A 25,806-nucleotide genomic window follows, 5' to 3' on the forward strand; every position below is an offset into this window, starting at 1 on the left:
AGGTGGTATTCACAATCCTATTTTGTGTGCGGGGGATGGGTACACATACGGTCTGGCCCCCCCTCAACTGAAATTTTGATTTTTTTTTATGGATCTTGGTAGATATTCGTTAGATCAGGTTAGATCAACAGTTTTTTTCGTTAGATCTACCACGCAGGAGGCGGTATTCACAATCCTATTTTGTGTGCGGGGGATGGGTACACATACGGTCTGGCCCCCCCTCAACTGAAATTTGGATTTTTTTTTATGGATCTTGGTAGATATTCGTTAGATCAGGTTAGATCAACAGTTTTTTTTGTTAGATCTACCACGCAGGAGGCGGTATTCAAAATCCTATTTTGTGTGCGGGTAATGGGTATACATAGGGGCTGGCCCCCCCTCAACTGAAATTTGGATTTTTTTTAATGGATCTTGGTAGATATTCGTTAGATCAGGTTAGATCAACTGTTTTTTTCGTTAGATCAACCACGCAGGAGGCGGTATTCACAATCCTATTTTGTGTGCGGGGGATGGGTACACATACGGTCTGGCCCCCCCTCAACTGAAATTTGGATTTTTTTTAATGGATCTTGGTAGATATTCGTTAGATCAGGTCAGATCAACAGATTTTTTCGTTAGATCTACCACGCAGGAGGCGGTATTCACAATCCTATTTTGTGTGCGGGGGATGGGTACACATACGGTCTGGCCCCCCCTCAACTGAAATTTTGATTTTTTTTTTATGGATCTTGGTAGATATTCGTTAGATCAGGTTAGATCAACAGTTTTTTTCGTTAGATCTACCACGCAGGAGGCGGTATTCACAATCCTATTTTGTGTGCGGGGGATGGGTACACATACGGTCTGGCCCCCCCTCAACTGAAATTTTGATTTTTTTTAATGGATCTTGGTAGATATTCGTTAGATCAGGTTAGATCAACTGTTTTTTTCGTTAGATCAACCACGCAGGAGGCGGTATTCACAATCCTATTTTGTGTGCGGGGGATGGGTACACATACGGTCTGGCCCCCCCTCAACTGAAATTTTGATTTTTTTTAATGGATCTTGGTAGATATTCGTTAGATCAGGTTAGATCAACAGATTTTTTCGTTAGATCTACCACGCAGGAGGCGGTATTCACAATCCTATTTTGTGTGCGGGGGATGGGTACACATACGGTCTGGCCCCCCCTCAACTGAAATTTGGAATTTTTTTTATGGATCTTGGTAGATATTCGTTAGATCAGGTTAGATCAACAGTTTTTTTCGTTAGATCTACCACGCAGGAGGCGGTATTCACAATCCTATTTTGTGTGCGGGGGATGGGTACACATACGGTCTGGCCCCCCCTCAACTGAAATTTGGATTTTTTTTATGGATCTTGGTAGATATTCGTTAGATCAGGTTAGATCAACAGTTTTTTTTGTTAGATCTACCACGCAGGAGGCGGTATTCACAATCCTATTTTGTGTGCGGGTAATGGGTATACATAGGGGCTGGCCCCCCCTCAACTGAAATTTGGATTTTTTTTTATGGATCTTGGTAGATATTCGTTAGATCAGGTTAGATCAACTGTTTTTTTTGTTAGATCAACCACGCAGGAGGCGGTATTCACAATCCTATTTTGTGTGCGGGGGATGGGTACACATACGGTCTGGCCCCCCCTCAACTGAAATTTGGATTTTTTTAATGGATCTTGGTAGATATTCGTTAGATCAGGTCAGATCAACAGATTTTTTCGTTAGATCTACCACGCAGGAGGCGGTATTCACAATCCTATTTTGTGTGCGGGGGATGGGTACACATACGGTCTGGCCCCCCCTCAACTGAAATTTGGATTTTTTTTATGGATCTTGGTAGATATTCGTTAGATCAGGTTAGATCAACAGTTTTTTTTGTTAGATCTACCACGCAGGAGGCGGTATTCACAATCCTATTTTGTGTGCGGGTAAAGGGTATACATAGGGGCTGGCCCCCCCTCAACTGAAATTTGGATTTTTTTTTATGGATCTTGGTAGATATTCGTTAGATCAGGTTAGATCAACTGTTTTTTTCGTTAGATCAACCACGCAGGAGGCGGTATTCACAATCCTATTTTGTGTGCGGGGGATGGGTACACATACGGTCTGGCCCCCCCCTCAACTGAAATTTGGATTTTTTTTAATGGATCTTGGTAGATATTCGTTAGATCAGGTTAGATCAACTGTTATTTTCGTTAGATCTACCACGCAGGAGGCGGTATTCACAATCCTATTTTGTGTGCGGGTAATGGGTATACATAGGGGCTGAAAAAATGCATGTACACAGACCTAAACAAAAAGGATCAGTTTTCTGGGTTTTTTTTAATAAACAGTTTACTTAGTATAATAAAACTAAATATTAAAGTTATTTGCATGGTCTAAAACACAACTAAGTAAATACTGTAGAAAAAAACGTGCAGTGCTTTTACAACAATGTCTAAAAATGGAAACATGAAACATCTTGAACATGCATAATAAATGCCCATAGTGTACAAATCCTATGTAATTTGGAAAATCAGAAAAACATTGTTTTGGTGTATGTAAACCAACACGTAGCTCAATTAAGAGGTGTGGGCCACATTTACATCCCATTGTAGCATGTCGACTGCATTTATATGAAAATGGTCTATGAATGACCTTAGATTAACTTTATAAAGTGTGTTTAAGTGTTGTACTTACCTTTCAGCAGTCCTGCGGCGAGTCTCCCTGTTCGGTCTCGGTGCCGGCTTGTAATGCTGAGCGCCGGAAATCTTCCGGCACTCAGCATTATAAGCCGGCACCGAGAACAAACAGGGAGACTCGCCGCAGAGGAGAGAGAGAGGGGCGCCGAGCGAAAACCACTCGGCGCCCCTCTCTTTCGCTTTAAAAAAAAAAAAAAAAAAAAAAAAAAGGGCTTGGGGCGGTGAAGTGCCGCCCCTTCAAAAGTGCCGCCTGGAGCGGTTGCCCCACTTGGCTCCATTGTCGGGCCGGCCCTGTATCCCATATACAGTAAACCAATACCCACCTTAACATTGAGTTAGTGGTCACACAGGATGTGTTTCTTTAACAACTGTTATGACTGGAGGGAAATTATTATCCAATCAAAGAAGATGTCATACACAGCATTATTCAAATGTAACTAATATCTTCAGGCTGGACATATGCTGACCTCAGCCAGGTTAGTTCACCAATATTAAAGCAACTGTATCACCTAAACATTGCTTATACTGTGAATGCAGAGAATAAAACAATATTGAAAGTTATCTATACATTGTGTTAGGCAAACTGCAAGAAAATGCCTAAATTCGGAGAAAAATGTGTTTTAAATGTGTCTGTGGAGTCTGTTATTTATGACATCGCCTCATACCTCCCAACTGCGCGCTAGTGCTGTCACTGAAGCTGGCAGTGTTACTGCGCATGCGTACAATGCTGAGCATGTCCAGTAGTCGTTTTCTGGTGACCCAGGCACCAGAGAACACGATCAGGACCCGCAGGATTCTGAATCCCGAATTCCATGGAACAGAGGTAGAGCTCAGCGGGACAGAGCCTCCAAATCGTGACTGTACTGCATTAATCGAGACAGTTGAGAGGTATGCACCTGTGGCTTGATCAAAAGAATCAAAGGAAGATTGTGAGTAGATAGATCTAACGAAAAAAACTGTTGATCTAACGAATATCTACCAAAATCCATTAAAAAAAAATCCAAATTTCAGTTGAGGGGGGGCCAGACCGTATGTGTACCCATCCCCCGCACACAAAATAGGATTGTGAATACCGCCTCCTGCGTGGTAGATCTAACGAAAAAAACTGTTGATCTAACCTGATCTAACGAATATCTACCAAGATCCATTAAAAAAATCCAAATTTCAGTTGAGGGGGGGCCAGACCCTATGTATACCCATTACCCGCACACAAAATAGGATTGTGAATACCGCCTCCTGCGTGGTAGATCTAACGAAAAAAACAGTTGATCTAACCTGATCTAACGAATATCTACCAAGATCCATAAAAAAAAATCCAAATTTCAGTTGAGGGGGGGCCAGACCCTATGTATACCCATTACCCACACACAAAATAGGATTGTGAATACCGCCTCCTGCGTGGTAGATCTAACGAGAAAAACTGTTGATCTAACCTGATCTAACGAATATCTACCAAGATCCATTAAAAATATCCAAATTTCAGTTGAGGGGGGGCCAGACCGTATGTGTACCCATCCCCCGCACACAAAATAGGATTGTGAATACCGCCTCCTGCGTGGTAGATCTAACGAAAAAAACTGTTGATCTAACCTGATCTAACGAATATCTACCAAGATCCATTAAAAAAAATCCAAATTTCAGTTGAGGGGGGGCCAGACCGTATGTGTACCCATCCCCCGCACACAAAATAGGATTGTGAATACCGCCTCCTGCGTGGTTGATCTAACGAAAAAAACAGTTGATCTAACCTGATCTAACGAATATCTACCAAGATCCATTAAAAAAAATCCAAATTTCAGTTGAGGGGGGGCCAGACCGTATGTGTACCCATCCCCCGCACACAAAATAGGATTGTGAATACCGCCTCCTGCGTGGTTGATCTAACGAAAAAAACAGTTGATCTAACCTGATCTAACAAATATCTACCAAGATCCATTAAAAAAAATCCAAATTTCAGTTGAGGGGGGGCCAGCCCCCCCTCATTAAATATGCAATATCTCAGTAATTAGACTAGATCTAACAAAAATTTTGTCTGATCAAACCTGATCTAACGTAGAGCTATCATAATCAGTAACATTTTGTTGAAATTTTTGTTGAGGGGGGGCTGGCTACGGGTTAGCCCCCCCTGAAAAAGATTGTTAATATTGCCTATTTTAGAGTAGATCTAACGAAAAACACAGTTGATCAAACCTGATCTAACAAAGATCTAACAAATGCCATGATCTTTTGTAAAAAAATTTAATATGGGGGGGCTAACCCGGGGGAGGTGCGCTGTATACAGTAATATAACCCCCAGCGCTGTATACAGTAATATAACCCCCAGCGCTGTATACAGTAATATAACCCCCAGCGCTGTATACAGTAATATAACCCCAGCGCTGTATACAGTAATATAACCCCCAGCGCTGTATACAGTAATATAACCCCCAGCGCTGTATACAGTAATATAACCCCAGCGCTGTATACAGTAATATAACCCCCAGCGCTGTATACAGTAATATAACCCCCAGCGCTGTATACAGTAATATAACCCCCAGCGCTGTATACAGTAATATAACCCCCCCAGCGCTGTATACAGTAATATAACCCCCAGCGCTGTATACAGTAATATAACCCCAGCGCTGTATACAGTAATATAACCCCCAGCACTGTATACAGTAATATAACCCCCAGCGCTGTATACAGTAATATAACCCCAGCACTGTATACAGTAATATAACCCCCCCAGCGCTGTATACAGTAATATAACCCCCCCAGCGCTGTATACAGTAATATAACCCCCCAGCGCTGTATACAGTAATATAACCCCCAGCGCTGTATACAGTAATATAACCCCAGCGCTGTATACAGTAATATAACCCCCTGCGCTGTATACAGTAATATAACCCCCAGCGCTGTATACAGTAATATAACCCCCCAGCGCTGTATACAGTAATATAACCCCCAGCGCTGTATACAGTGATATAACTCCCAGCGCTGTATACAGTAATACAACCCCCAGCGCTGTATACAGTAATATAACCCCCCAGCGCTGTATACAGTAATATAACCCCCAACGCTGTATACAGTAATATAACCCCCAGCGCTGTATACAGTAATATAACCCCCCAGCGCTGTATACAGTAATATAACCCCCTGCGCTGTATACAGTAATATAACCCCCAGCGCTGTATACAGTAATATAACCCCCCAGCGCTGTATACAGTAATATAACCCCCAGCGCTGTATACAGTGATATAACTCCCAGCGCTGTATACAGTAATATAACCCCCAGCGCTGTATACAGTAATATAACCCCCAGCGCTGTATACAGTAATATAACCCCCAGCGCTGTATACAGTAATATAACCCCCAGCGCTGTATACAGTAATATAACCCCCCAGCGCTGTATACAGTAATATAACCCCCAGCGCTGTATACAGTAATATAACCCCCCAGCGCTGTATACAGTGATATAACCCCCCAGCGCTGTATACAGTGATATAACCCCCCAGCGCTGTATACAGTAATATAACCCCCCAGCGCTGTATACAGTAATATAACCCCCAGCGCTGTATACAGTAATATAACCCCCAGCGCTGTATACAATAATATAACCCCCCAGCGCTGTATACAGTAATATAACCCCCCAGCGCTGTATACAATAATATAACCCCCAGCGCTGTATACAGTAATATAACCCCCTGCGCTGTATACAGTAATATAACTCCCAGCGCTGTATACAGTAATATAACCCCCAGCGCTGTATACAGTAATATAACCTCCCCCCAGTGCTGTATACAGTAATATAACCCCCAGCACTGTATACAGTAATATAACCCCCCAGCGATGGATACAATTATATAACCCCAGTGCTGTATACAGTAATATAACCCCCCGCGCTGTATACAGTAATATAACCCCCCCAGCACTGTATACAGTAATATAACCCCCAGCGCTGTATACAGTAATATAACCCCCAGCACTGTATACAGTAATATAACCCCCAGCGCTGTATACAGTAATATAACCCCCAGCGCTGTATACAGTAATATAACCCCCAGCGCTGTATACAGTAATATAACCCCCCAGCGCTGTATACAGTAATATAACCCCCAGCGCTGTATACAGTAATATAACCCCCCAGCGCTGTATACAGTAATATAACCCCCCCAGCGCTGTATACAGTAATATAACCCCCCCAGCTCTGTATACAGTAATATAACCCCCAGCGCTGTATACAGTAATATAACCCCCAGTGCTGTATACAGTAATATAACCCCCAGCGCTGTATACAGTAATATAACCCCCCAGCGCTGTATACAGTAATATAACCCCCAGCACTGTATACAGTAATATAACCCCCAGCGCTGTATACAGTAATATAACCCCCAGCGCTGTATACAGTAATATAACCCCCAGTGCTGTATACAGTAATATAACCCCCAGCGCTGTATACAGTAATATAACCCCCCAGCGCTGTATACAGTAATATAACCCCCAGCGCTGTATACAGTAATATAACCCCCCAGCGCTGTATACAGTAATATAACCCCCCCAGCGCTGTATACAGTAATATAACCCCCAGCGCTGTATACAGTAATATAACCCCCCCAGCTCTGTATACAGTAATATAACCCCCAGCGCTGTATACAGTCATATAACCCCCAGCGCTGTATACAGTAATATAACCCCCAGCGCTGTATACAGTAATATAACCCCCAGCGCTGTATACAGTAATATAACCCCCAGCGCTGTATACAGTAATATAACCCCCCAGCGCTGTATACAGTAATATAACCCCCAGCACTGTATACAGTAATATAACCCCCAGCGCTGTATACAGTAATATAACCCCCCAGCACTGTATACAGTGATATAACCCCCAGCGCTGTATACAGTAATATAACCCCCAGCGCTGTATACAGTAATATAACCCCCCAGCGCTGTATACAGTAATATAACCCCCAGCACTGTATACAGTAATATAACCCCCCAGCGCTGTATACAGTAATATAACCCCCCAGCGCTGTATACAGTAATATAACCCCCCAGCGCTGTATACAGTAATATAACCCCCAGCGCTGTATACAGTAATATAACCCCCAGCGCTGTATACAGTAATATAACCCCCCAGCGCTGTATACAGTGATATAACTCCCAGCACTGTATACAGTAATATAACCCCCCAGCGCTGTATACAGTAATATAACCCCCCAGCGCTGTATACAGTAATATAACCCCCAGCGCTGTATACAGTAATATAACCCCCCAGCGCTGTATACAGTAATATACCCCCCCAGCACTGTATACAGTAATATAACCCCAGCGCTGTATACAGTAATATAACCCCCAGCGCTGTATACAGTAATATAACCCCCAGCGCTGTATACAGTAATATGCGGGGGGTATGTGCGGGGGGTATGTGGGTGTGCGGGGGGGTATGTGTGGGGTATGTGCGGGGGGTATGTGGGTGTGCGGGGGGGGGTATGTGTGGGGTATGTGCGGGGGGTATGTGGGTGTGCGGGGGGGGGGTATGTGTGGGGTATGTGCGGGGGGTATGTGGGTGTGCGGGGGGGGGGTATGTGTGGGGTATGTGCGGGGGGTATGTGGGTGTGCGCGGGGTATTTCAGCAGCATGCGGAGCATTCATTCGGATATTTTCAGATGTTGCCACGGGGGGCGGGGCTACTCAGGGTATTTGCGGGGCGGTGGGTAGTTGTTGGGGGCGGGACTGTTTATTTTTGGAGGCGGGGTATTGTTTGGGGGTGGTGGGTAGTTTTGGAGGCTGGGTATTGGTTGGAGGCGGGGTTGTGGGTAGTTGTTGGGGGCGGTCGGTAGTTGTTGAAGGCGGGGTTATTGTTGGGGAGGGGTATCTCCCAGCTGCTGCTTGCGGATAGGTGAGTGTCGGGTCTCTGCAGTGAGTGGACCCTCCGCGCCCGGCTCTTACTCTCTTGGGCCCTAAGATCCTAGGGGTGCCTGCACGGCCAGCGCCGGGTAACACGGGGGGCCCGGGATCCTGGGGGCCACAGGCTCAGCGACCCTCAGATACCCCCCATCCACAGCAGTCTCTGTGTTAGAGGAGAGGCCACGTGCTGTCTCTCCGGGGTGGGGGCTGTCTCTCTTTCCGGGGTGGGGGCCGTCTCTCTCTCTCCGGGGTAGGGGCCGTCTCTCTCTCTCCGGGGTGGGGCCGTCTCTCTCTCTCTCAACGGGGTGGGGGCCGTTTTTCCGGGGTGGGGGGCGGTCTCTCCGGCGTGGGGGGGCGTCTCTCGGTTTGGGGGCCGTCCCTCTCTCTCCGGGTTGGGCTCATTGTCAGTTGTGTCGGGGAGGTGCGGCGGAGAGCAGTGGTTGCGATCGGTTTCTGTCAGGCTGTCTGTCTGTCTGTACTGGGCTGCGGGTCTCTCAGGGTAACAGAGGTCAGCGGCGGGGATGTTGTCGGGGTTGGTGGGTAGCGGCGGGGATGTTGCCGGTGGGTAGCGGCGGGGATGTTCCCGGTGGGTAGCACCGGGGATGTTGATGTTGCCGGTGGGGTGGTAGCAGGGATGTTGCCGGTGGGTTAGCGGCGGGGATGTTGATGTTGCCGGTGGGGTAGTGGCGGGGATGTTGTCGGTGGGGTAGCGGCGGGGATGTTGCCGGTGGGTAGCGGCAGGGATGTTGATGTTGCCGGTGGGCTAGTGGCGGGGATGTTGCCGGTGGGGTAGCGGCGGGGATGTTGCCGGTGGGGTAGCGGCGGGGATGTTGATGATGTTGGTGGGGTAGCGGCGGGGATGTTGCCGGTGGGTAGCGGCGGGGATGTTGCCGGTGGGGTAGTGGCGGGGGTTGCCGGTGGATAGCGGCGGGGATGTTGTCGGGGTTGCTGGTGAGTTAGTGGCGGGGATGTTGGTGGGGTAGCAGCGGGGATGTTGCCGGTGGGGTAGTGGCGGGGGTTGTCGGTGGATAGCGGCGGGGATGTTGTCGGGGTTGCTGGTGGGTTAGCGGCGGGGATGTTGCTGGTGGGGTAGTGGCGGGGATGTTGCTGGTGGGTAGCGGCGGGGATGTTGTCGGGGTTGCTGGTGGGGTAGTGGCGGGGATGTTGCCGGTGGGTAGCGGCGGGGATGTTGCTGGTGGGTTAGTGGCGGGGATGTTGGTGGGGTAGCGGCGGGGATGTTGTCGGGTTTGCTGGTGGGTTAGTGGCGGGGATGTTGCCGGTGGGTAGCGGCGGGGATGTTGCTGGTGGGTAGCGGCGGGGATGTTGCTGGTGAGTTAGTGGCGGGGATGTTGGTGGGGTAGCGGCGGGGATGTTGCCGGTGGGTTAGTGGCGGGGATGTTGGCGGTGGGTTAGTGGCGGGGATGTTGATGATGTTTGTGGGGTAGCGGCAGGGATGTTGCCGGTGGGGATGTTGCTGGTGGGGTAGTGGCGGGGGTTGCCGGTGGATAGCGGCGGGGATGTTGTCGGGGTTGCTGGTGAGTTAGTGGCGGGGATGTTGGTGGGGTAGCGGCGGGGATGTTGGCGGTGGGTTAGTGGCGGGGATGTTGGTGGGGTAGCGGCGGGGATGTTGATGTTAGCGGCGGGGATGTTGATGTTGCCGGTGGGTTAGTGGCGGGGATGTTGGTGGGGTAGTGGCGAGGATGTTGCCGGTGGGTTAGCAGCGGGGATTTTGCCGGTGGGTTGGCGGCGGGGATGTTGCCGGTGGGGTAGCGGCGGGGATGTTGCCGGTGGGGTAGCGGCGGGGATGTTGATGATGTTGGTGGGGTAGCGGCGGGGATGTTGCCGGTGGATAGCGGCGGGGATGTTGCCGGTGGATAGCGGCGGGGATGTTGTCGGGGTTGCTGGTGGGTTAGTGGCGGGGATGTTGGTGGGCTAGCGGCGGGGATGTTGCCGGTGGGGTAGTGGCGGGGATGTTGCAGGTGGGGTAGTGGCGGGGATGTTGCTGGTGGGTTAGTGGCGGGGATGTTGCCGGTGGGGTAGCGGCGGGGATGTTGCCGGTGGGGTAGTGGCGGGGGTTGCCGGTGGATAGCGGCGGGGATGTTGTCGGGGTTGCTGGTGGGTTAGTGGTGGGGATGTTGGTGGGGTAGCGGCGGGGATGTTGCTGGTGGGTTAGTGGCGGGGATGTTGCCGGTGGATAGCGGCGGGGATGTTGATGATGTTGGTGGGGTAGCGGCAGGGATGTTGCCGGTGGGGTAGCGGCGGGGATGTTGCCGGTGGGGTAGCGGCGGGGATGTTGATGATGTTGGTGGGGTAGCGGCAGGGATGTTGCCGGTGGGTAGCGGCGGGGATGTTGCCGGTGGGGTAGTGGCGGGGATTGCCGGTGGATAGCGGCGGGGATGTTGTCGGGGTTGCTGGTGAGTTAGTGGCGGGGATGTTGGTGGGGTAGCGGCGGGGATGTTGCCGGTGGGTTAGTGGCGGGGATGTTGGCGGTGGGTTAGTGGCGGGGATGTTGCCGGTGGGTTAGTGGCGGGGATGTTGCCGGTGGGTAGCGGCGGGGATGTTGCCGGTGGGTAGCGGCGGGGATGTTGCCGGTGGGGTAGTGGCGGGGATGTTGTCGGGGTTGCTGGTGAGTTAGTGGCGGGGATGTTGGTGGGGTAGCGGCGGGGATGTTGCCGGTGGGTTAGTGGCGGGGATGTTGCCGGTGGGTTAGTGGCGGGGATGTTGCCGGTGGGGTAGCGGCGGGGATGTTGTCGGGGTTGCTGGTGAGTTAGTGGCGGGGATGTTGGTGGGGTAGCGGCGGGGATGTTGGCGGTGGGTTAGTGGCGGGGATGTTGGTGGGGTAGTGGCGAGGATGTTGCCGGTGGGTTAGCAGCGGGGATTTTGCCGGTGGGTTAGCAGCGGGGATTTTGCCGGTGGGTTGGCGGCGGGGATGTTGCCGGTGGGGTAGCGGCGGGGATGTTGCCGGTGGGGTAGCGGCGGGGATGTTGATGATGTTGGTGGGGTAGCGGCGGGGATGTTGCCGGTGGATAGCGGCGGGGATGTTGCCGGTGGGGTAGCGGCGGGGATGTTGTCGGGGTTGCCGGTGGGTTAGTGGCGGGGATGTTGGTGGGGTAGCGGCGGGGATGTTGGTGGGGTAGCGGCGGGGATGTTGATGTTGTTGGTGGGGTAGTGGCGGGGGTTGCCGGTGGATAGCGGCGGGGATGTTGTCGGGGTTGCTGGTGAGTTAGTGGCGGGGATGTTGGTGGGGTAGCGGCGGGGATGTTGGTGGGGTAGCGGCGGGGATGTTGATGTTGGCGGCGGGGATGTTGATGTTGTTGGTGGGGTAGCGGCGAGGATGTTGGCGGGTTTGCCGGTGGGTAGCGGCGGGGGATGGGTATTAATGGCAGAGACGGTCTGCGCGTTGATCGCCCCTGTGGAGTCTCTGATCTTTTCTCTCTCTCTTTGTAGGTTCTCTAACCCCAGTTGGAGTGAAGTTAAGGTGACCCGCCTGTCCGCAGTTACCCCTTTGGCCCCGCCTGTCCGCAGTTACCCCTTTGGCCCCGCCTGTCCGCAGTTACCCCTTTGGCCCCCGGGTACATGGCATTGTGACACGATGGGAACAGCCGGCATCTCACTTCTCCTGGCTGGGATCCTTGTGCTCGGTGAGTGTGGCACTCTGTGTGGCGGGGCAGGGAAGGGGTTAATGTGGGCATGCAGTGCCGTGAGGCTGGTTTGTTTAGTTGGTAGTGTGTGGTTTGGAAGGGGTTAATACGTATAGACAGTGGGACTGTGCAGTAGGCTGGCAGGGAAGGGGTTAACTCCTACTTTGCGGCACATTACCATGCTGAGGTGTGGATCTGGTAGTTAAAGGGTTAATATTGATTCTATCGGGTTCTATGGGTTACAAGGAGAGAGAAGGCTGTTTGGTAGACAAAGGGTTAATGCTTATTATTTGTGTATTGGTTACTTTGTCGGATGAATTAGCAGGGAAAGGGTTAATGCAGGCCTCATTGAGCAGAGAGAGGAATGTTCTGCAGGCCTCTGGCAGTGAAAGGGTTGATGGATTTGGGGGGTTGGTCTTTGCTGGCAGTGAAAGGGTTACTATGAATGCTGTGGAAGGAGTGATAGAGGGTGCGATGCTCTGCAGTGTGCTGCGTGTTAGCCTTGATCCGAGGCGCGATGCTCTGCCGGCGGGATCCGAGTTGGGGCATGCGCCGGTGCCAGGGTGTGTGGGGTGGGGGGTTGTTGCATGCGCTGTCGCCGGGGTTAGTTGGGGCATGCGCCGGTGCCGGGGTGTGTGGGGTGGGGGGTTGTTGCATGCGCTGTCGCCGGGGGTAGTTGGGGCATGCGCTGTCGCCGGGGTGTGTGGGGCGGGGGGTTGTTGCATGCGCTGTCGCCGGGGGTAGTTGGGGCATGCGCCGGTGCCGGGGTGTGTGGGGCGGGGGGTTGTTGCATGCGCTGTCGCCGGGGGTAGTTGGGGCATGCGCCGGTGCCGGGGTGTGTGGGGCGGGGGGTTGTTGCATGCGCTGTCGCCGGGGGTAGTTGGGGCATGCGCCGGTGCCGGGGTGTGTGGGGCGGGGGGTTGTTGCATGCGCTGTCGCCGGGGGTAGTTGGGGCATGCGCCGGTGCCGGGGTGTGTGGGGCGGGGGGTTGTTGCATGCGCTGTCGCCGGGGGTAGTTGGGGCATGCGCTGTCGCCGGGGGTAGTTGGGGCATGCGCCGGTGCCGGGGTGTGTGGGGCGGGGGGTTGTTGCATGCGCTGTCTCCGGGGGTAGTTGGGGCATGCGCCGGTGCCGGGGTGTGTGGGGCGGGGGGTTGTTGCATGCGCTGTCGCCGGGGGTAGTTGGGGCATGCGCTGGCGGGAGCGGCCCCGGTGACTCGGTGTGAATCACGCAGAGCATCGCACTCTCTACCTGTATGAACGCCCCCGAGCCCCCGCCCCCCTCCCTCTGCATCAGGCAGCGCTCCGCAGACGTTTAGATTGTCAGCTTCTGGGGGCCACACTTGGGACCTCCGTACGTTTAGAGTGTGAGCTCACGGGACCAGCGCCTCTCTATGTTCCGGGCCATTGGTCCTGTCTTACATTCTATCCCCTCACTGTATTACCCTCTACCACTTCTGCTGGGAGGCTGTTCAACGTATCCACTCCCCTCTCAGTAAAGTAAAACTCCCTTTTGCTCCCTTTTGGAGGGGGGAATAATATTCAGTTTGGGGTCCCTGGGGGCCCCGCCACGCTTTTGCAGCCTCCTGGGGGGGGGGGCACGGGTCGTCGTTACCGGTTTCTTTATAACGTTGCTGTCGGCGGGGGGCTGCCGGTGTGTAGATTTACCCCCGCGGGGTATCAGCTGCTAAATTATTGGGGTTTTTTTGCGGTTCCCGCCCCCATCCTACTTTCTGATTGGCTGTTCGCTCTCTCCTGTAAGCCTATCGGTGCGTTTGCCGGGTTGTGGCGTTGGGTGTAGTTATGTGGAGTGGTTGCCGCGCGCTCGGTTTCCATGGCGATGCTGCATATTTATAAATAATACAGACCCGCGAGAACCCCCCCCAAAAAAAATCTGAAAAAGTGACGTCGGAGGCGAAACAACCGCAGTGAGTGGTATTCACCCCGTGTCCCCCCTCCACTGCCGCCGCCCCCCCCTCTCCGTTGCCGCCGCCACCACCCCCTTTCTGAGCACCAGGATGTGATGTCATATCCCAGAGCTCCGCATGCAGGCCGAGGGGGCGCGATAATGGTGCGAATCCCCCTTTTAACTGCCCCACTGACTGGGCAACCGGGTCGATTTCCTGGTGGGCCGGCAGGGCCGGGAGTGTTAGTCGGCCCCAGTGCCGCTCGGCCCCAGTGCCGCTCGGCCCCCGGACCGGAACAAGCTGCGGGTGGGTGAATCAGTGCTTGGGGCAGACGTGGCACAGGCAAGCTGTTTGGGGGTTAAGGTGGCACCGAGAAGTTGAGGGCCCTGCGGTTTCTGCCCTGACCCTTGGTGTAAGAGAGTGGTAGAACAGCCTCCCAGCAGAGGTGGTAGAGGGTAATGCAATGAGGGATTAAACATGCATGGGATCGGCGTGTGGCTCCTGAATCTAAGAAGGGCCGACGGGGGCCGATCTGCCGGCAGATTATCTGAACGTATAAATCCTCCCAAATTACCCCAGAGCCGCGCTGGAGCCCCGCCGAGGTGGTCCTGGTTCGGTCAGGGATGCTCCGTGACATAGTGGCACACATGGCGGTGGCGCAGTACGTCTCCGTGGCGTCTCCTCATATATACATATAGGTGACGAGTCTCCTTAAAGTCCTGCTTCCTTGGGCCTGTGCGGCTGGAACCAGAAACCCCCCCCAATACCCCCGCCCCCCTCGGGGTGAGATCGCTGCCGTCGGGGGCCGGCGGGCCGCACCGGGAACGTTCATTATATCACTTCTCGCCCCGGTATCTGTGCCCAATCACACTGCCCGGGGGGAACGATAGAACGCTTCGGTCGTAATTTGCATACGGGGGCCACGCTGCGACTCCCGCCCGACTCTTCTGTGTACCGGGTGACGGGTCGGAGGGCCGCAGCTGGACAGGCCGGTTACTGAATACCCCGGCGTGGGCATGCGCAGCGCCGGCCCCTCCTCCGACCGCTCAAAGTCCGCGCTGTTCCCGCCTCCTGAATCCCAGATAAAGCTCAGGGACGGCGGATTATTTCACCCCAGGGGCAGGAGAGGAAGTCACCTGATCAGCTTCCCGTCCTGCGGCCCCCCGGGGAGGAATTAGTGACAGTCATCGTGTGGGGGGCTTTAATGGCCGGTGAGCTGGACATGCTATAGGTGCCAAGAGTCCCAGGTTTCCTGCAGAGTCCCGAGCTCAGCCGGTTACCGGGGGCCAGATTCTAAACGTGGATTTAAAGAGTCTAAACCGCAGACGTCCGGCTGGCGGCTTCCGCCTAAACTACTCCTTTAATGGAATTTGTCTGATAAACAGACTTTTTGCGGTGATTTCCTGTTTATTTCTCCCCGACCGCATTATCTCATTACCGCGGGGAGGGGGTCATGGCGCCCGGGACACCTGGCGGGGTATTAGTCACCCTGCGGGGACCAATCACTGTCCAGTAAATGAAGAGCTCGGGCTTTGCCCTTTTTGCCCTCAAACGCGGTGACTTTGGCTTCTGCTCGGGGGGGGATCTGCTGGTTGCCGGTCTTAGTGTCCGCCCCGAGGAGGGTTTGTGTGGTCCTTGCAGTTCTGTGTCACACGGCGGAGGTGGCCCGGGGGGGTCGGGGTCTGTCAGTGCATGAATATTTAATGCCCCCCGGAGACCCCCTCGGGGCATTTAACCCCGTGTCTTCCTGGATGGCGGCGGGGCGGACGTTCTTTGGGTTCGTGGAACCTCCGGTGCAGCCTCCGCTCTGCCCGTCCGCCGAGGGCCGCGGTGCGTGTAACAAACGGCCCCCTCGCGGGAATCGCCCCCTCTGTACCCTGCGTTCTGGGGATTTGCCCTCTTGCCCCATAGTTTTAGTATCGGTGAAACCCCTCCCCCCCATCTCGCCCGCCGCTCGGAATGGCTTCCCCCAACAAAGTGACTCATGAGGCCGGTGAGGAGGTTCCTCTGCTACACACATACCCCGGGGCCCCCCCCTTACACACATACCCCGGGGCCCCCCCCTTACACACATACCCCGGGGCCCCCCCTTACACACATACCCCGGGGCCCCTCCCTTACACACATACCCCGGGGCCCCTCCCTTACACACATACCCCGGGGCCCCTCCCTTACACACATACCCCGGGGCCCCTCCCTTACACACATACCCCAGGGCCCCTCCCTTACACACATACCCCGGGGCCCCCCCCCTTACACACATACCCCGGGGCCCCCCCCTTACACACATACCCCGGGGCCCCCCCCTTACACACATACCCCGGGGCCCCCCCCCTTACACACATACCCCAGGGCCCCCCCTTACACACATACCCCGGGGCCCCCCCTTACACACATACCCCGGGGCCCCTCCCTTACACACATACCCCGGGGCCCCCCCCTTACACACATACCCCGGGGCCCCTCCCTTACACACATACCCCGGGGCCCCCCCCTTACACACATACCCCGGGGCCCCCCCTTACACACATACCCCGGGCCCCCCCCCCTTACACACATACCTCGGGGCCCCCCCCCTTACACACATACCTCGGGGCCCCCCTTACACACATACCCCGGCCCCCCACATGTTACACGCGTGTTTGTAGAGAGTTTCCTCCTGTGCTTTCTCTGTCGGGGCGAGTCTGTGGAAAAACTGGTCGGACCGGAGTCACCGGCCCCGCCTGTCACAGGGCTCCACCCCCCTCCCGACTGTTACCCTCCCCTGCCAGTCTGCCCCCTCCCAGCGCTGCTGGGGTAATTCACACACTTGCCCCGCAGTCACCCCCTGTCCTACAGTGTGGCTTCAGCCCCTGATACCATCTGCCCCTGTGTGTGCTCGCCCCGCCAACACTGCTCCAATCCTCTAACTACCCGTTACTGAGGTTACCCCGACGTCCATGAGGGTATTAAACATGCGCGGGATAGACATACGGTTCCTGAATCTAAGACGAGACCAACGACTGATTAAGGTTTGGAGTCTTTCCTGGGAAGGGGGCCGCCGGGGGCCGATTTGCTGGCAGGTTCTGGGGTGAGATTGGGGTATTTGTGCGTCTTGCCACGGTTTGTGGGGTCTGAATTCTGTTCCTGGGTTGGTGTTTTGAGCGGGGGAGGGGGCGCGGTGACAGGGGATGGGGGGGTGCGGTGACAGGGGATGGGGGGTGCGGTGACAGGGGCGGGGGGGCGCGGTGACAGAGGCGGGGGGAGCGCGGATCGTTATCTCTGGCGGGCAGATAATGTGGAGCAGCTGGCACCGTGTGCCCCGGGGGGCCGCGCTACTCCTATCTCCCTCAGGCAGCACCGCCGAATCTCTAAACCCCTTCTGGGGCAAGTAGCGCTGCGTGCTGTGATGTCTGCGATGGCGCCTAACGCGTGTTTCTCTGTCACAGAGGCGTCCCTCGCCCAGCGAGAGGTGGAGGTCCAGCGGGGGCCTCTGTTCCGCACCGTGGGCTCCCACATCACCATCTGGTGCACGGTGCGCGGCTACCAGGGCCCCCCCCAGCAGCACTTCCGCTGGTCCATCTACCTGCCTTCTGCCCCCGAGCGCGAGGTCCAGATGGTGAGCACAGAAGACGCGTCTTTCTCCTACGCCATCTACAGCCAGCGCGTGCGCGGCGGAGACATCTACGTGGAGAGAGCGTCCGGAGACCGCGCCGTCCTGCACATCCGCCAGCTGCAGGAGCGAGACTCCGGGGAGTACGAGTGCCACACTCCCAACACTGACCCCACCTACCACGGGAGCTACAGCGCCAAGGTCAACCTGACAGGTGAGAGGCGCGCGGGGGAGGGGGCTGCCGGGGGTCTCTGGGAGAGGGGGGGGGATGCCGGCGGTCTCATGCTCCCGAGTTACTTTCCTTCCGATAGAGCCGGGTTCCTGCTCCCACGGGGTGTCGTAACGCCGGCCTTAAAAGGGTTAATTTACCGTTTACGGGGATTTGGGAAAAGTACTGGGCGGCTGGGCCAATCATCCACTACTCCTCTGTTTGCAAATACGTGGCAATCGCATTTAACTCTTTCAGAGGCAGAGTGTCGTTCAGTCCCTGGCGCTGCGAGGGTTAAGGCTGGTATTGATGACGGATTTATTGGTTCCCGGGGTATTTACCGCGGATCACTGATGACGTCACAGCCACTGCAGAGTATCACTCCCAGGACACTCAGCGGCTGCAAGTAACTCTCATAGTGCTCAGCCGGCTATTCGCTGCCGCGGGTGTGTGTGGGGGCTCTGCCCCACAACGTCTAAAGGGTTAATTAATTTCCCCTCTAACCCTGTGCCGCTCCCCCCCCTCCATGAATTGTTAATGGGGCATTATCTGGATGTCTCTCTGCAGCAGCTTGGAGGGTCTCGGGAGACCCCTTTTAAACCGGTGTCTGCTCAGAGCGGGGGGGGGGGGAGAGCCAGAGCGCGCGGGGGGGGGAGAGAGCCAGAGCGCGCGGGGGGGGGGAGAGAGCCAGAGCGGGGGGGGGGGGGAGAGAGAACTAGGCGAGAGGGGGGATCAGAGCGAGGGGGGGAGAGAGAGAGAACCAGAGCGAGCTGGGGGGGGGAGAGAGACGGAGCGAGCTGGGGGGGAGAGAGACGGAGTGAGGGAGGGGGAGAGAGAGAGACAGAGGGTCTCCGGGGGTATGCAGGGATGGAGCGCTGTGTGTCCCGCAGGGGAATAGCTGCAGTCTGGCCGATATGGGGTTAAGCTGTCAGCCGCCCCACCCCCATCTGGGTCCCACCTGTTCCCTCTGCCCCCCCTCCTTAATGTGAGGATTACACCATCTGTAACCCCCCCGTAACACGCCCGTTAGAACTGCCCCCTAATACCCAGCCCCCCCCGTAACACGCCCGTTAGAACTGCCCCCTAATACCCAGCCCCCCCGTAACACGCCTGTTAGAACTGCCCCCTAATACCCAGCCCCCCCTTAACACGCCTGTTAGAACTGCCCCCTAATACCCAGCCCCCCCGTAACACGCCCTTTAACCCCCCTCAGTGCTTTCCATCCATCACCTCCCTGCAGTTACCCCCTCATCCAGCAGTTGATCCGTTTGTGCCCCAGGGCCGTGCTGCTGTTGTACGGAGGGGTAATTGCTGGGTACGGAGGGGTAATTGCTGGGTACGGAGGGTCCCCGGGGGCGGCTCAGCTGTTAGGATGGATATTCTAATTAACCCCTCGGACCTCCGCGCCTCGCACCCCATCACTGCCGCTCTTCTGGGGGCATGTACTGGGGGGGTTCCTGTTACCCCAGAATGAATAAAGCATGATGGCTGCTCAGACCCCGCGGGGTATTTATATTTACATGGGGGGCCGCATAGTCATTTATAACGTCAAACGGTGGGCGTGTCTTCTCTCCGCAGTGATCCCGGACACCCTGGTGGTCTCGGCCCCCCCGCAGACGCTGCAGAAGGTGGAGGGGGGGTCTCTGCAGCTCTCCTGCGACGTGTCCCGTCAGTCCGCGCAGCACACCCACCTGTCCGTGTCGTGGTACCGGGGGGCAGGCGACCAGGCGGAGGAGGTCGTGTCCCTGGGGCGAGACTTCATGGTGCAGCCCGGACCCGCCTACGCTCAGCGGCACGCGGGGGGCGACGTGCGGCTCGACAAGCTGGGCAACAGCACTTACCGCCTCACCCTGTACCACCTGCAGCCGTCGGACCGCGGGGACTACTACTGCCAGGGGGCCGAGTGGATCGAGGACCCCGACGGATCCTGGTTCGCCATGACCCGCAAGAGGTCGGAGGGGTCAGAGGTCAGCGTCCAGAGCACAGGTATAGCCCCCGAGCGGGCTTATTCCCGGGTTGCCCCGGTGGAGGGGGGCTTCTGCCTCTGTTGGGGGGGAATAGTCTAAGCCGTCTCTTAACCCTTTGCTCTCCGCAGACAGAGAGTTCACCGTGCGCCTGGACACGGAGCGGCGCTCGTACCGCGTGGGGGAGACCGCCGAGCTGCGCTGTGTGATCGAGGCGCAGAGCCCCGCCGAGCGCATGTTCTCCGTCTCCTGGGCCTTCAACAGCTCCCTGATCGCCAGCCTCAGCCCCAGCGGCGTGCCTGCGCTGACCGGCGACTACGCGCTGCGGGAGGACCGCGGGGAGATCCGCATCGCCAAGGAGACCGACAGCGTCTTCACCCTGAAGATCTACCGGCTGCGGCTGGACGACGGGGGCAAATACAACTGCCGGGTGACGGAGCGCGAGAGGGGGGCGTCGGGGGAGCTGCTCGACCGCGAGAGCAAGAGGCCCAAGAACATCCCCATCACCGTGCTACCCCTCCGTGAGTGCCGGGGCAGATAGATCCCCCCTCCCGAGCGAGTGATGGGGCAGATAGAGCCGCCCCCCCCTAGCGAGTGACAGGGCATATAGATTCACTCCCCCCCCAGCGAGTGACGGGGCAGATCCCCCCCCCAGAGCAAGTGACGGGGCAGATACCCCCCCCCCCGCCCCCCCCCTAGCGAGTGACAGGGCAGATAGATTCACTCCCCCCCGAGTGACTAATGGGGCGGATCCCCCCTCGACAAGTGACGAGGCAGATAGATCGCAATCCCCCCAAGCGAGTGAAGGGGCAGATAGATCGAAGTGAGTGACGGGGGGGATAGTCAGTTGTCCCCAACTACCCCCAGCCCCCCCCCCCCGAGCGAGTGACGGGGCAGATAGAGAATTACCCTTTTGTTATCTCTCTGGGGTGGGAATCATCTGACATTTCTGAAAGTGCCAACTGGGCTTAGTGAATAATCCCCGGGGTCTTCACAAAGCTCTCCCCAGGTATGGTCAGGGAGGTGAGGGGTTAACATTTATTGGGGTCTTTCAGACCATTAAGCGCACCATCCCTGGGAGTTCCTCCGCGCATGTACTGCCCCCGCTGCTCGTTGTGGCCCCCTTGCTTGTCGTTGGCCCCCGGTGAGTTCTGGGGTCTCACGGATGTCTCCTCTTTCCCCCCCCAGGGACGTCGCTGACGGTAACCGTGACGACCGTCTCCAGCTCGGTGCTGGAAGGCGCCCCGGTGTCGCTGACCTGCGCCGTGGCCTCCCTCTCCGGCCCCCAGAGCCGCTTGTCTGCCTCCTGGTACCTGCAGGACCGGCAGGGCCGCCGGCGGGAGGTGGTCCGGCAGGACCGCGACGGGGTGACGTGGGCGAGCGAGACGTACCGTGAGAGGGCGGCCGCTGGGACGCTGCGCATGGTGAGGACCGCCTCGGACGTGTTCACCCTGGAGCTGGAGGGCAGTCAGCGGCTGGACTCCGGGGAGTATGAGTGCCGCGTGGCCGAGTGGGTGCCGGCCGGGGATGGCGAGTGGCAGATGTTGGGGGAACGATCTGCAGAGTCCAGCGTGGAGGTCACGGCGCTTGGTGAGTTAAATATCCTTGGGGGGTGGCAAATGCCGAAGGAGGGGCAGTTTGAAGGGGGCGGACCTTTGGTGCCGGTGATTGGGGTGTCCCTGACACTAATGCCGGCTTTTTCCTCCCCAGAGACGGGTTTTGCCGTCACGGCCATCTCCCGGACCCCCGGGGTCTCCTACTTCGACACGTTCGAGCTGCAGTGCATCCTGAAGCCACACTACCCCCCCTGGGTGGGCGTGTCAGTGACGTGGCGCTTCCTACCGGCGGGGGCGGAGCCCCGCGACCTGGTGACCTTCAGCCGAGCCGGCGGCGTGCAGTGGGGGGAGCGCGCCGGGGGCTTCCGCGGCCGCAGCGTCCCAGAGAAGGCCGATTCCGGACACAACGTGCGTCTGAGCGTCAGCCGTGCAGGCGAGTCCCAGGCCGGCAAGTACCAGTGCGTGGCGGAGCTGCACCGCAGGGAGCCCGACGGCAACTGGACACGCCTGGCCGACAGAGCCTCCAACCTGCTGGAGATACGGGTCCAGCGCCCAGGTGAGGTGGTCTGCGGGGGCGGGGTATCCGCTGCGCCACACGCCCACTACCACCACACGTTTACACAGCCACAGTGCCACCCCGCCACGCACGCACTACTACACCACCACACCGACTGGGCGGCGGATCCCCGGGAGTCCTGTTTCTACTTTCGTCACACGCATTAAACACCCACTCGGTGGTGCTCTGTGCATATGGTTTCCTTGACAACGAGCATCTCCTTGGCGACTGTTGCTAGGCAGTGAGGTGCTGGGTACCTATCGGGATTTCATTGAAATTGGGGCATGAAGCGGGGGAGGAACGCAGAATATTAAGCAGCGAGTGGGCGGGGGGGGGGTTGCCCAGGGCTCGCCTGCAGAGCTGACACTCGGGGGGGGCAATAACACCAAAGCTACCTTCTTAACCACGCAGGGCCGCTCCGCAGGCTTAGAATTCCCGTCTGCTCGGGGCGTCCACTCTGTGATCCACTACCGCCTTGCTGATGCGTGTCCTTTCCTTCCAGCGCCCCGTCTGCAGGTCGCGAAGGTGAAACGCTCCCTTAGCGTGTTGGAGGGATCCCCCGTGACGCTGGCGTGTTCCGTGCTCTCCCAGACCGGCCCGGACTCCCGCTTCTCCGTGCTGTGGTTCGCTCATCGGCCCCCAGGGGCCGACGGGAAGCTGCTCGTGCGTAGCGCGGCCGGGGCGGAGTATGGAACGTACGCGGAGGAGGAGGAGCTAAAGAACCGTCTCCAGCTGGAGGTGGCCGCGTCGGGGCAATACACGCTCACCCTGCTGGGGGCCCGGCCGGAGGACAGCGGTAACTACTACTGCCACGTTCAGGAGTGGGCGATGGACCCCGACGGGGCCTGGTACCGCCTCTCAGAGGACGCGTCGGGGATGACGGAGCTCCACGTCAGAATGCCGGGTAACGGAACCCACCGTGGTGATCTAGAACCCTCTTGAAATGCTTGGCCGCTGTGGGGGTTCTGGGTAATTGCCCTGCAGCCTGGGGCATTGGGAAGGAAGAATCTGGTGGGTGGGGGTATAAACAGGGACCCGGTGGGCGGGGGTATAAGCTGTGGGCGGGGTATAAGCGGGGACCTGGTGGGCGGGTATAAGCAGGGACCTGGTGGGCGGGGGTATAAGCTGTGGGCGGGGTATAAGCGGGGACCCGGTGGGCGGGTATAAGCGGGGACCTGGTGGGCGGGCATAAGCGGGGACCTGGTGGGCGGGGGTATAAGCTGTGGGCGGGGTATAAGCAGGGACCCGGTGGGCGGGGTATAAGTGGGGCTCTCGCCGGGGGCCACATCTCACTTCACTTGTCTCCTCTCTCCCCCCCCCAGATAGTAACCTGCAGCTGGACCAGACCCCGCGGAACCGGAGCGTCCCCGAGGGCCAGAGCTTCACCGTGGCGTGTCAGGTGCTGAACCGCACGCTGCCCGACTCGCGCCTGGCCGTGGAGTGGCTGTCCTGGAGGGCCGGGGCCCCGGAGAGACGCACTCTAGCCAGGCTCACCGCGGATGGCGTCGCCCCTCCCCCGTCAGAGGAAGACGGCGTTGTCCCGGCCCCCGGCCTGCAGCTGTCCCAGCCGGCCCCCGGCTTCTTCACCTTCACCCTGCACGGGGCCACGGAGGACGACAGCGGGGCCTACAGCTGCCTGGTGCAGGAATGGCTGCGGAACGCGGCGGGGCGCTGGTACCGACGGGCCGAGGAACGCTCTGCAGCCACGTATATCAGCGTGCGGCGGCCAGGCGAGTAACGCGGCCCCCTGCGGGCATTAACACGCGTGGCACACGTTAACGGGGGGGCTTCAGAGAGAAACGGAATAGCCCCATAGGGTTCGTTGAGCCGAGGGGGGGAGTCGATGAAACCCGGGCAGACATCCATGTTGGGGGGTTTCCATAGCGATTTGACGATGCCCTGAAACGGCTAGGGGGTAGATTTGTTGCTTGTTCTGGTTGCTGCTGTTGCCCCCCCACTTGCCGGTCCCGTTAACCCTTTCCTCCCTGCCCCCTGCAGACCCGGCCCTGAGCCTCGACGTCTCTCCTCTTAACGTCTCCGTGGTGGACGGCGGCCATTTTGAACTGGACTGCGTGGTGTCTTCGCGCTCCCACCCCGACTCCCAGCTGGCCGTGTCGTGGGCCCTGCAGGGGCGGGCGGGCGGCGCGGGGCCCGAGGTGCTGCTGGCGACGGACCGCGGGGGAGTGTGGTCGCCGCTGGCCCCGCGCTGGGAAGGCCGCCTGCAGCAGCTGCAGTTATCCCCCACACTGTACCGACTGAGGGTCCCGCAGGTGGCCCCCGGGGACGCTGGCAACTACACGTGCTCCGTCCAGGAGTGGCTGCCCGGCCCCCGCGGGGAGTGGTACCTTCTCGCGCAAGAAGAAGCCCTCTTGGGCTGGGTCAGCGTGCAGAGCGAGGGTAAGTTTTTTCTCTCTCTCTCTCACCGCTCCCCCTCCTCTCTCTGGATGTTCTCTCTCCCCTCTTTCTCGCTGACCGCTCTCCCCCCCGTCTCTCCCGGCAGAGTCCTCGCTGCAGTCGGCCATCTGCTCCAACGACGCTCTCTTCTACCTGGTCTTCTTCTACCCGTTCCCGATCTTCGGCATCCTCATCATCACCATCCTGCTGGTTCGATTCCGCAGCCGGCCCTCGGGCAAGACTGGCGAGGGCAAGAACGGGGTCCCCTTACTCTGGATCAAGGAGCCGCATCTCAACTACTCCCCTACCTGCCTGGAGCCGCCAGTGCTCAGCATCCACCCGGGGACCATCGACTAGGCCAGGGGCCACACGCCGGTGACGTTATCCCCGCGCCGGCCGGTTTCAGCCGCTTTCATAGAGGGTGGGGAGAGCTTCCGTTCTGCCCAAGAGTTACCCCGGCGAGGGTGGGATTTATTTGGCTTCCCGCCAAGGATCTCGGACCCCCAGGCTGATTATCCCGGACCCCTCACGTGGTACCCGGATACCCTCCGGACCCCCGACTCTGGCAGTCGGGGGAGGGAAAGGGAATGTCTCCAAAGGAACTGACACCAGGAATGTGCATTTCGTCCAGTGGGGGGAACACTTGCCCCTGTAAATACCCCGCTGGGACTTTTTTTTTTTTTTGCCCCGGGCGTGGTTACCGTGACGTTGCGGGCATCCGGACGCTTGTTGTGTTTTGTTTTTTTGTATATATTTAATGTTTTCGTACCGAACCCGAGCTTCCCGCACCCTGGAGGCTTTTTTATTCCTCCCCGAGTCCCCCTTTTTGCTGTGTAAAGTTTTTTGTAAATTGTGTTTTTTTTACCCCTGAATTTTCTTGTCTATTTGTCTGCAGTCACCTTTTGGGGGGGGGCGGTTTCACTCGTTTTACGTGCCGGGGGAGGGGATCTCCCACCAGCAAGGACCATTGTTGTGAGTCTGTGTGGCCAGATCCCCTGGATACCAGCAGCGGTCACAGGCCGTGTTTCTTGGTCACGCGTGTGGCGCGTAACGTGTTCCGGCCCAGCTTTAAAATGTCTTCCTGTTCATATAATGAGGTCTGAGGGGCATCTGTTGCCCCCCCGGTTCTTACCACGCGTGTCTATCGGTCAGGGGAATGTCCAGGTTCTTCCATCCGGCAGCAGGGGGGCCGTGGCTGGAGGTGACGGTTACCCCACCTCGTGTGCTGCCAGCCCCCCAGACAGCGCCTCCCCCCGGTCCCCCCAGTTTGTGGTTGGCGGGGGGCTGTTATTTTGTGGCAGTAAAGTTGTTTGTTTCATGGATGTCGCTTCTGTTTCTGGGTGATGGGAGATCGGGGCGGGGCGGGGCGGGGCTGGCAGCAGAACCCCGGGGCAGCTGGCAGGGGTAGGGTGAGTGGCACCGGGG

The 25,806-nt window shown here is 57.1% G+C and overlaps 1 protein-coding gene across 1 annotated transcript; it reads left to right on the forward strand.

Moving 5' to 3' along the window:
• The first annotated feature begins 12,120 nt into the window (after positions 1-12,120).
• Positions 12,121-25,253, forward strand: LOC128474813 (immunoglobulin superfamily member 3-like). The gene is made up of 10 exons (XM_053457213.1): positions 12,121-12,206; positions 17,540-17,917; positions 19,490-19,897; positions 20,007-20,396; positions 21,064-21,465; positions 21,586-21,987; positions 22,490-22,891; positions 23,310-23,717; positions 23,986-24,384; positions 24,488-25,253. Exons 1-10 carry the CDS (start codon positions 12,158-12,160, stop codon positions 24,736-24,738), a joined length of 3,489 nt encoding a protein of 1,162 aa, XP_053313188.1. The 5' UTR covers positions 12,121-12,157; the 3' UTR covers positions 24,739-25,253.
• Positions 25,254-25,806: the final 553 nt, after the last annotated feature.

This window comes from Spea bombifrons, chromosome 2 (genome assembly GCF_027358695.1).
Source record: "Spea bombifrons isolate aSpeBom1 chromosome 2, aSpeBom1.2.pri, whole genome shotgun sequence".
NCBI lineage: Eukaryota > Metazoa > Chordata > Amphibia > Anura > Pelobatidae > Spea > Spea bombifrons.